Source organism: Gracilinanus agilis, chromosome 1, assembly GCF_016433145.1.
Source record: "Gracilinanus agilis isolate LMUSP501 chromosome 1, AgileGrace, whole genome shotgun sequence".
NCBI classification, from domain to species: Eukaryota; Metazoa; Chordata; class Mammalia; order Didelphimorphia; family Didelphidae; genus Gracilinanus; species Gracilinanus agilis.
Genome location: NC_058130.1, coordinates 52,842,326 through 52,854,520, shown reverse-complemented (window position 1 = coordinate 52,854,520; position 12,195 = coordinate 52,842,326). Strand labels below are relative to the sequence as shown.

Below are 12,195 nucleotides of genomic sequence, written 5' to 3'. Positions count from 1 at the left end.
GGAATTTAGCCACAAAGAGAAAGAGAGAAGTAGGGTAATAGCTAATCGAGGTAATAAAATCAAGGAGGAACTTTTTTTGTGCCTGTTTGATTTTTGAGGATGGAGAAAGAACAGGGTAGGTTTGAAAATGGCAGAGAAAGAGCAAGAAGATATAAAGCGACTCAAGAAAAGAGACAAATTAGGGACTAGACTTGTGATTTCAATTGATATAGGGAACTCCCAGATGAAGAATTCTCTCTAGCAAATGCAATTCGGCACCTTCTCTACCATTTTTATCCTTAATGAGATTCCAAGCACACTAAGAGGTTCAATGCCTCCCCCAGGGTTTACATCAGAGGATGTATCACCAGTTGACTTGACTTTTGTCTTGCCCCTGGACTTTGATGACTCTAGAAGACAGCATAAGGCTGATGACTTGGGACAACTCTGCCTCACTTTAATCCAATTTATGCTCCAGTCCAAAGAACATCACCCTGTGATGTCATTTTGGTTTTCTTTGAATATGAAGGAAAACAACCAATCATCAGAGAAGGGCATCAAACCCGGGTCTTGGCTTTGAATTTCTGTCTACTATGTTTGGTGTGGACAGTTCCCATTGAGGAAAGAGTTCCTCAGTCAGTGCCCATTGGCATGTTCTCTATAGTTTATAGTCCTATATGCAATTATACTTATCTCTCTTATTTGTACTAGTCAATTATAAATTCACTGAAGGCCCAGGTTATGTCTTATTTATCTTTGCATCTATCTGTTCTCAATGCCTAATCCAGAGCCCTTCTTATACTGAGGAGCTGCTTCACAACTGTTTTTTGAATGAAAGGATTCATTGAATAAATGAATGAGATATAGTCCCTGGCCTCAAGGACCCAACTGTCGTGTGTGTGTTTGTGTGTGTGTGTGTGTGTGTGTGAACACATATATTCATACTCTCTCTGTCTCTGTCTGCCTGTCTCTCTCTTTCTGCATCTTTGTCTCTCTGTCTCTGTCTTTCTCTATATCTATCTACCTATCTATCTATCCAATCATCCATCTATCTATCTATCTATCTATCTATCTATCTATCTATCTATCTATCTATCTATCTATCTATCTCAGCATTCTTACAGGTGATGTGATGTCCTGAATAGTGTTAGGCTTGGAGTCAGGAAGACCCAGTGTTTAAATTCTGCCTCACCACTCACTTGCTTTGCCTAGAGACATGCCACTTCAACTCTCTGTGCCTCAATTTCTCCAACTGTAAAATGGGGCACGGGAGTTAAGAACAACAGACACCCCACAGGGTTTTCATGGAGGCAGAGGAGAGAATCTCTACAAAGCATTTTGCTAACCTTGAAATGCTGTAGAAATGTTTGCTATGATCATTGCATTATATTTACACATGCACACATGTTTGGGCTCTCTCCTCTTGTTATTCATCTCTGCATTCCAGCTCTTTGCTCCCTTCACATCTTCCCAGACCCCTTGCTGCAACCATCCCAACATCCTAGAGCCAGAGATTGCCAGAGACAGACAGCTAAAACCCTAAAGGGCTGCCTTCTTTGCTCTTGTCCCTGGATACCTCAAGGTAGAAAGAGCTATTTATCCACACAGATTGTCTGGTTCCAAGAAAACCTTTGGAGATAAAGTAATTCTCCCAGGGGCCTGGAGATGTGGCAGTCAGGGTTCCCTGCCATGGTTTGCAGACCCACTTATTCTTCTGGTTCTGTTGCTAGGCAGAAAGGTAGGTCATAGCCTCATTCTAGCAGGCTGCTGAGAATTGAATGCAAGTTGACGGCAGATGGAATGAAAGTAGACTCTGTATTTTAACGGAAATGTAATGGTTATTGAAAGATCTCCGCTAATTTGGCCCATTTAGCTGTGCTGTCATTCCATTATTTTATTTTATTTTTTGCTTCACCAATTTCAGAAGATGATAGAAAAACATCTCTCAGAGAGAACTATTTCATCGCTGCTCTCCATTAAACACCATCTCACTAATAGAGCCTTAGGTCCAGCTGCTATTCCAGTATCCTTGCTGAACACAGGTCAAACACTCTTCTTCTGGAGAGTAAGATTCATAAAATGTGAAAGCTGGCAGGGACTTTGGAAATCACGTCATCCTTCCTCCTGGTTTTACAGAACAGATGAAGGAGGAGAGGAGACTTACCCTTGATCACACAGGGAGTTAATGGAAGAAGGCTAAGTAAGGGGGGACCTAGGGAAGGGACAAATATAGGAAAAAATCAATCAAGTATTTAAGTAATATTTAAATTTACTTAATATCTACATTTACTTTACATTTTATTTAATATTAATTTTATATCTACTTAATATTTAAATTTAAATAATAATTTTGTCAAGCTTTTATTAAGCACCTTTAATTTGCCAGACCCTGGGGATACAAAGATGGAAAGGACACAGTACCTTCCCTCAAAGATTTTACATTCCACTAAGGAGAAAACATATAGACATGTATGAATTCAAAACTATACAAGACCATTGTGTATTGGTGGGGGAAGAGGTAGTAAAGTCTTTGGGAATTAGGAAAGGTCTCATATAGGAGCTAGCCTTTGATCTAATCTTTTATGGAAACTCGGAATTCTACAGGCAGAAGTGAGGGAGGGAATGGATTTCAGGCATGAGAGATAGTCTCCGCAAAGACATAGAGATGGGAAATGTACCCTCAAGAACAATACCAAGCTGAGAATTTTTAAAGGAGTTGGGAAAAGTAAGTAGGTAAAATCCTAGAGATGAACCTAGTTTATAGTTCCTGCCCATCTTAAAGAGAGTCCCTCCATCTCTGTCTCTCCCACTCCCTCTCCCTTCTTCCCTTCCCCCTTCTCCCCTCTCCTCTCTCCCCCTCCCTCCCTCCTCTCTTCCTTTCCCCCTCTCTTCCTCTCTCTTCTCCTCTCCCCATCTTCCTCTCTCTCTTCTCCTCTCTTCTTCTCTCTCTCCCATCTCTCCCCCTCTCCTTCCCTCTCCCCCTCCCTTCCTTTCTCCCTCTCCCTTGCTCCACATTTCACACATATATGTTTTGTGGTATGTGATTAGCATAAATGACGAGCAAAACCCTGAGTATGTGACTTGCAAAAATGTTCTAGAGTGTTGGTATTAGAAACATGGGCCATTAAACCATACATAAAGATCCCTGCTGGCTGCATTTTGATTTAGTTTTAAAATGAAATGTTACCTATCTCTGTTTTTATTGTATTTTTATTTACCTTCTCAATTATTCCCTAATGGCCTTTTAGCCTGTTTCCTGTGCAATCAGGAGTGTGTTGTGGCTGAGGGGTTAAATGTTCTGACACTTCTACTTTAGAGCGTGAGTTCTTACCCTGAAATCTGTGAATTTAAGTTTGAAAAAATGCATTTTGATTAATGTATTTCAGTATTATTGGTTTCCTTTATAATCCCATGGATTTTATTTTATGCCTTAAAAAAATATTCTGACCAAGAGTCCATACGTTTCCCCTGGATGCTGCTAAGGAAGTCCAAGATACAAATAAGATTAAGAGATCATGACTTCAGGGAGGAGGAAGGACCTGAAAAGGTCTTGAAGGGACAAATAGAGTTTGGACAAGCTGAGAGCAAGGTTTGGAAAGGCCTTTTAAACTAGGGAACACTTTTAAAACAAGGATAGGAATATCTGGAAGATTGTGGAGAGATCATTGTGGTTCAAAGAGTATATGTAGAGAATTGTGGGAAACCAGGCTGAAAATTTAGAACTATAGATCTAACGTTGGAATGGACCTTAAAGGTCATTTGGTCCAATATTCTCATTTTCCTGCTAATGGCAGCTAAGTGACACTGTGGACAGAATGCCAGGCCTAGAATCAAGAAGACTCATCTTCCTGAGTTCAAACCCATCCTCAGACTAGCTGGGTGACCCAGGACAAGTCACTTAACCCTGTTTGCATCTATTTTCTCATCTACAAAAATGAGCTGAAAAAGAAAATGGCAAACCACTCCAGTATTTATACCAAGAAAACTCCAAATGGGTCCTGAAGAATCCAAAATTACTAAAAACCAACAATCTCATTTTACAAATAAGAAAACTGAGACCCAGGGAGGTTAAGAGACAAAATACCAAGAAATACCAAAGGCTTTGAATGCCAAGCTAAAGAATTCAATTGGTGTCCTGTGAGTAGTGGAGAGCTTATGTCCCTGCCAGTGGTAACTGCCCAGAGAGAATGATAACAAGAAGATATTAACTGGGATGAAAATTTATGAAAACCAAAGGAAGTCAAAGAGTGGGAGCCTGGCACCTCAAGCTAAAAGATGGAAATGGTTGTTGATGTGCTTCCTGTTCCTACAGGGACTTTAGGGAATTTGTGAAGTTCTCTCTTGAATATCAAGCTGTGATTGCCACCATGGTGCTTCCTGGCATGCTCTATTTAGAAGCAGAGCCTTGTAGATTGCTGGTCCCTTTCCTGAAAGGCTGACATTTTGCTAATTGAGATGCATACTTCATTTGCATATGAGTGCTTATAATGGCAGGTTGTACACAAAGAGTCCATTGCTTTTCCTTTGGTTTAATCTGTTCTTTTGAGGTTGGTTTTTCCCATCAGTCATGATCAAAAAAATAAAATGGCAGATTCTCTGTTTCCTAATTTGTCAAATGGGGTTGAGGTGGCCTAATATTGGCTAGATGGCTCCCCTTGGAGTAAGGACATCATGAGTTAATGAAGTTCAACCTCCAATGGATACTGGCTGTGCCATCCTAACCAATCCCTTAACCCCTGAGTCCTCCAGGCAACTCTGTGGAACTCTGTATCATCCAAACAGATGTCATCTACATTGGAAGAAGGAGTTTCCTCTTGAGGTTGTCTCTGCGCCAATGAAATCACAGTTTATCCAAAAATGCAGTTAAAATATTAATATAGTAACTTCATAAAGTTATTGTGAGAAATATACTTGGCAATCCATAGAGTGTCATAAAATATGACTTGTTATTTGTATTATGGAGTGTCAGAGCTAAAATTATAAGATCGTCAGTTTAGAATCGCTAGAAGGAACTTCATCGATTACTCATTTTCTAGATTAGGGAACTGAAGACAAGAGTTTTATGACATACCAAGCATTTGGCTTTGAACTCTTTGTCTCCATTTCCAACACTTATTCCTCTAGGCAGGGGATCTTATGAGATTTGTGAACTTAAAATTTTTTTGATACATATATTTCAATGTCATTGGTTTCTTGTGATTCCGTGTATTTATTTTTTTACACATTTAGAAAGATTATTCTGAAAAGGGGTCCATAGGCTTCATCAGACTGACAAAAGTGTCCATGGCACACAGGAAGGTTATGACTTGCATTAGAATGTGGCCCTGGGGTTCAAGTCCTAAATCTGGCACTATTATTTGTATTAATAAATGAACTCTGCAAAAATTTAACTTTCTGATTCCCAGTTTCCTCATCTGTAAGATGAGCGCCTTTGACCAGATGACATCTAAGGTACTTTTCAATTTAAATCAATGATGTGCGAGATCACCTAGTCCAACATCCCTCATTTTACAGATGAAGAAACTTAAGCCACAGACAGAGAGATTTGCCCAAAGTGCACAGGCAGTAAGATGCAGAGGTGGGATATGATGTCCAGTTTAGAAATAGTCATCAGTACATTAAAAAAATTTTTGAATTGTCTGAAAATGAGTAATCCTATGTTTGCTGTCCAAAAAAAAAATTATATAAACAGCTGTCAACAAAAATAATAAAATTAAGCCTATAAACATAATATAGATATACTATTATAATATAATGGTATAATAATATGTTATATGATATATATAATATAACATACATACTATTATGATATGGTATAATATATTAGATTAGATTAGATGTTATTACATAATAATATAATAAATGTATATATGTTTATAAAAAACATAATAAACATATAAAATAGCAGATAATGTTTTACTCCAAACCCTTAGCTTTTAAGACAAGCACAAATGAATTGCTTATCAGATTCTGACTGTGATTTGAATTCTAAGTAGTGGGGTATGGGCAAGTTAAATGACTTCCCCAAGGTCACACAGTTTCAGAGATCATATTTGAATCTTGGTCTTAACTTCACCAAGGACCCTCTAGGCAGTATATTAGGGATGCTTGAACACAAGACTCCTTTGTACTCTTTTTTTTTTTTTTACTTTTACCATCTGTTTTAGAATCAATACCGCTTGTTGGTTCTGAGGCAGAAGAGCAGTAAGGGCTAGGCAATGGGAGTTAAATGACTTACCCAAGGTCACACCGCTAGGAAGTGTTCTGAGGTTAGATTTGAACCCAGGTCCTTCCACCTCCAGACCTGGCTTTCAATCCACTGAGCTACCCAGCTGCCTCCTCCCCTTTGAACTCTTAAGAGTTATTGAGATTTCCCTCAAGAGCTTTTGTTTATGTGGGTTACATCTGTTGATATTTACCATATTAGAAAGGAAACAGAACAAATTAGAGGTAATCACAGATCAATCCTATATTCCCCCACCCCAAATCTCACTCATATCTTTAGCCTAGAGTCCTAGCAGTAGAGTCACTTAGTTGAAAGGCATAATCAGTTTTGTGACTGATAGAATATTGCCTTATCCTCACCCAGAATGTTTGCAGGCTTGTTTTTTATCAGCCAGAAGATTTGATTAGCCAGAAGTCCCTGGCCAGGCTGACTAGCGGGGGGCTTGCCGCAATGACAACGCCCTGCTTTGATGGCATGCTTTTCCTCTAACAGGCTCCCATCCATTTCGAAAGCGCTTATTCTCATTCCTGTCACAGCGCTCCTAGGAAGTAGGTCAACTGAAATATTGAGATGTGGTGGGCGCTGCACGTGCGTGCACTTAGGGAGTATTAAGAAAGATGGTGTGAGGGCCAGCGGAAAGAGCCTTTTTATGAGGAGGACCGTGGACAGGGACGGAGGGAAGGACAGACAGAGGAGGCTAAGAAAACAGGCTGGAACCACACCCACAGGAACACAAAAGGACTTTAATTTGCAGAGAGAGGGTCACATGAAATACGGAACGCAGCTTCTAGTTAAGTGAAGAAGAGGAAGCCTACGTTGTTGGAGAAATGCCAACAATATTAAGAAGGTCATTATTAAAAGAGGAGAAAGACACACATAAGTGATGAGAGATGGGGAGAGAACCAGAGGTATAGACACACACCGGGGAGAAGGAGAGAGAGAGAGAGTGGGGTGGGAGAGGGAGAAGGAGGGAGGGAGGGGCGGGTAGAGGGGCGAGATAGGAAAGAGAGAGGAGGGAGGAAGAGAGGGGGGAGGCAGAGGGAGAGGGAAAGAGGCAGAAGGAGGGAGAGAGAGACTGAGGGAAGGAGGGGAAGAGAGAGAGGGAGAGAAACAGAGATAGAGACAAGGAAGGAGGGAGGGAGAGGGAGACACAGACGCAGACTGGTGTTCAGAGGCAGAAGAAAGGACAGAGAGGCTTTGCTTCCGATGTGGGTTTAGGCACATTCTGCTTGAGTTGCAAGAATAGAAATAAGTTATTTCCTGGAATCTTGCATTTGACACACGAGGTGACATTGGGCAGGGGACGCTCACTTTCCTTCTCTGTAAAAGGACAAGGTGAAATTACATGATCCCCAAGGCTGGGTCCAGCTATAAATCCATGACTTTAAGAGCTTATATAATTCATTCCACAGCTCCTCAACTTCTCCTCTTCTCCAGAAACTCTGCTCTGAGAGTGATCCTTAAAACTCTACACAGAGTAAATTATTCTCAGGGTGTTATCAGCTATGACCAAAACTAAACTAGTATCACCTCAGGGGCTTCTTTTGTACCAGACCAGAGATTCTCCGGTCTTCCTTAAAGGATCAAAGTATCATGGACCTAGGTTAAAGACCAATTAGTTCAAACCCTTTATTTTACAAATGAGAAAACTGAGGCTTAGTAGAATTAACAGACTCATCCAGGGTTCTGGATAATTTGGATTTGTTCCTCGGGAACTCTTTCCCAGCATGCCACTTTTGTTCTCACTTTAAAGTCCTTATGTGGGCCTCAGACATTTCCCAGCTGTGTGACCCTGGACAAGTCACTTGACCCTCATTGCACACCCTTACCACTCTTCCACCTATGAGCCAATGCACAGAAGTTAAGGGTTTAAAAAAATAAACAAACAAACAAACAAACACATAAATAAATAAATAAATGAATAAATGAATGAATGAATGAATGAATGAATGAATGAATGAATGAATGAAAATAAAGTCCTTACGTTTTGGAGATAAAGTTTTGTGTAGCTCTGCCCTCATGCTCTCTTTTCCCCTGATCTCAGCTGGGAAAGTGGATTTTACTCAGGCTTTGACTTTTGTCCTTTTATTTCTTCTACTTCAAGTGATTATTAATAAATTTTATAAAATATAATACTTGGAATTATTTGGTTATTAATTTTAATCTTACCATTCCAAAGACAATAAGCAGCAGAAACAGAATTTCAACTCCTATGCTCTGACTCCAGATCCAGTAGTGTTTCCACTGTACTATGGTATCTATCAAGTGTCCCATTGTTCCAGAGTTTGCTGAGTGAGCAGTGGGGCTTTCTCTAATGAGACTCTCAAGGTCAGCCCTATCATAAGCAACCAAAAAAATGAGTGCAATTTAGCATCTTCTCATTTCCAGATACATATGCCAGTTGATAATAGATAGAGTTGGGTAGTAATGGAAGAGCATTGGGTTTGGAATCAGGAAGACCTGAGTGTAAATTGACTTTTGATCGGGTAGCTTGTTATTCACTGTTATTTTATAGATTGAGGGACTGAAACCCATCATACTTATCAGTGCTAAGACTAGAAATCAGATTGCTTTAATTCCTAATCCAGGATCTGTGATATTCTTCCTGTCTCTTAAGAAGCTGAAAGCTAGCCGGCTTGAGCCTCATAACCCTATCCCTCCCTAGGCCATAGATGACTACTTTTCACATGCTTGTTTCTTAACCATTATATGTAAAAACTATTTTAACATTAGCTTTTTAAAAATTTGAGTTCCATATTCTTTCTCTCCCTCCTTCCCCTCTTCCCTCACTGAGAAGGCAAGCAATTTGATTTGTTAGTTATATATATATACACTCATGAAAAACATATTTCTATATTAGTCATATTGTAAAAGAAAATACAGACCCTCCCAAAAAAAACCTAAAAATATAAATTTTTTTTAAAGTATGCTTCAGTCAGCATTCAAACTCCATCAGTTCTTTCTCTGGAAGCAGATAGCATTTTTCATCACAAGTCCTACAGAATTGTCCTGGATCATTGTATTGCTAAAAATAGCTAAATCATTCACAGCTGATCATCATACAGTATTGCTGTTGTTGTGTACAATGTTCTGGTTCTCCTTACTTCGTTCTGTGTCCATTCATGTAAGCCTTTCCAGGTTTTTCTGAATCTTCCTGCTCATTTCTTCTCCCGCTAGCATTTCATCATGATCATATTCACAGCTTATTGAGCCATTCCCAACTGATGGGCATCCCCTAATTTCCAATTCTTTGCTACCACAAAAAGAACTGCTACAAATATTTTTATACATAGACATCTCTCTCTCTCTCTCTCTCTCTCTCTCTCTCTCTCTCTCTCTCTCTCTCTCGTTGTGTTTTTTTTTATCTCTTTGGGGTACATATAGGTCTATTAGAGGGATTCACATGCTTGCTTCCTCTTGCCCTTTACAGAAGTAGAGCAGATTGAAGCCATTGCCAAGTTTGACTATGTGGGACGATCTCCCCGAGAGCTGTCCTTTAAAAAGGGGGCTTCGCTCCTCTTGTACCACCGAGCCTCTGAAGACTGGTGGGAAGGCCGGCACAATGGAGTGGATGGACTCATCCCCCATCAGTACATCGTTGTGCAAGATATGTGAGTAGACTTGGAGACTCTCTGAGGTCATTCTTTCCTCCTCTTGCCTTAGTTTAATTCTTGCCAAGGGCATTCTAAGTTCTTGATCTCCAGGATTCTATTTCATAGTTTGTTCTTTTAGAACATTTAATTACTTCCAGGGACAGGGAGCTCCTTCCCTTTAACCCTGATATATTTCACAAATATGCCAACAGCGATTTTGTACGGTGTGTTCCGCCACGATGATAGTGTCATTGGCCCCATACTTCAGACAGGCTCTACCCGCCATTTCAAACTGGAGATCCATATTGCCCTTCATATGGCTAGAAAGTTTACTGTTGGCTCTGTCCTTCAGAACCAGACAGGAAGAGGGTGTCAACTCTTTAAAGGTGAAGGATGTGTCCCCCTTTAAAAATTATCCTGACCCTTGGCATACCCCCCATAAATAATGGACACTTAAGGCTCATTGCATTTGAACCCTATGATAGACATGCAAGGCATTAGTAATTATTATGCTCTGTAATTTAAAAAATGACAAAAACCCTGAGAAATCTATCTTTTCTGGCCCAGCCAGATGTCATTCATATTCCCAATTCTCACTGCTAGGGAATCTAAGGGATTCTGTCCAAATGTAAATATAATTTTGGAGAGGGGCCACGTGAAGCCATTGCCAGTCATTAATGATTTAAATAAAATTAATTTCCCAGTCTCACTCCCAGTAAGTTCTGAAGGGATGAGACCCAGACCAGGTAGGTTTTGATGGGGGTTGAGAGGAGGGCAGGAGTAGAAATGGTCTGAGATGCAGACACGCCTTAAGGGTGTCCTCTGGATAGTTAGCAAAGGATGTGAGGCCACCAGATAGATACTTGGAGGTGGAGGAAGATGCTGAAAAAGGGAGATTGTTGAAAAGGATGTCCTGCAAAGTTTAGTCCATGAAATTCAGTAAGCATTTATTAGGTAATAACAATGATAATAATAATTGTTATTATAAATGATGATGATAAGAACACCTTGTATTTATATGGTATTTTAAGCCTTACAAAGTGCTTTTAAAATGTGAATTTTATCTTCACAGCAAACCTGGATAGTAGGTTATCTTCTATCTTATCTTCACTTTTCAAATAAAGAAAGTGAGACAGATAAAGTGGTTTCCATAAGGTGATGCAAATATGTGTCCAAGTATGTCTAAGTGCCCAAGACAATTTTTGAATTCAGATCTTCCTGACTTCAGGCCCAGAGCTTTCTGCACTGTGCCAACACATAAGGCATGACAGGCACTCAAGACATAAAGATGAAAAATAGTACAGTCCTTGACTTTAAGGAGTTTATAATTTAATACAAGGGTGATAAGAAATAAGATTAATCTATAAACATGTATTATACAAGGACAGGCCATGGATGGAAAAAGAGGAGACAGGAGAGTCCAGCTTCTTCCCTTCAATATTCTACCCTACAAATTTTGTCCTCTACAACTACCCAGCCCATCAGGCAGCCCCCTCCCTTTGACACTGAATCCTGCCCTTTGTCTCCCCTTGCTGGAATTCTTTGATCTCGCTGGAATCTGGCTCTTCAGGATATAGGGGAGGAAAGGCCCAAATATGGGAAAGCAGAAGTCTGGTAGAATTCCTTCATTTGAAGGGAAACTGTTAAAGGCATCATCAATGGCCAAAGCAAAGGATAAGAGGGGGCAGATACCTGAATGAGGCCAGGGCCAACTGTGAGCAAGAATGAGATCTGAATTCTTTCCAGATGGGGGATTAAATTCTGGATAAGTGGGCTTCGGGGAGACCTCGGCGCGGCCCTGCTGGGTCCTAACCTTCCGGTTCTTTGCCTTGGCTCTGGGAAGCAGCTCCCCTTCTTGACTCATGTCCATTGGTCTTCCCAGGGATGATGCGTTCTCAGACAGCCTGAGTCAGAAGGCTGACAGTGAAGCCAGCAGTGGGCCCCTGTTGGATGACAAAGCTTCTTCCAAGAACGACCTCCAGTCCCCCACAGAACACATCACTGACTATGGATTTGGGGGAGCAATGGGCCGGTAGGGACGGGCTCTTGTTTTGCTATATCTCGTGACTTCTTGCGCTTGAGGGAGGGAAGAGTTAGCAGGTGAGCACAAATTCAGTGCTGGGCAAAGCTAGATTGTATGGGGTACAGCCTATGTTAGCTAATGTTGGTGCAAAGAACACCTGGCAGAAAGCTAATGGACTGGGGAGTGGGGAGGAGGAAGAAATTAAACAGGTTGGCAATCTGGGTCAAATCTCCATCATCCACACTTCTTTCTTATCTCTCTCTTACTTTCATCTCTCCTCCTCCTCTTCCCTTTCTCTCCTCTCCTTCTCTCTCTCTCTCTCTCTCTCTCTCTCTCTCTCTCTCTCTCTCTCTCTCTCTCTCTCCCTCCCTCCC

General features: G+C 40.7%; 1 protein-coding gene across 2 annotated transcripts in view; it reads left to right on the top strand.

Annotated features, from left to right (window-relative positions):
• SRGAP3 (SLIT-ROBO Rho GTPase activating protein 3) overlaps window positions 1-12,195 on the top strand; it is a 288,364-nt gene that overhangs the window by 266,252 nt on the left and 9,917 nt on the right. For both annotated transcript variants that reach the window (XM_044663395.1, XM_044663310.1), the window contains exons 19-20: window positions 9,636-9,816; window positions 11,681-11,830. In XM_044663395.1, the coding sequence (XP_044519330.1) occupies window positions 9,636-9,816; window positions 11,681-11,830 (331 nt within the window). The remainder of the gene's footprint in view (window positions 1-9,635; window positions 9,817-11,680; window positions 11,831-12,195) is intronic.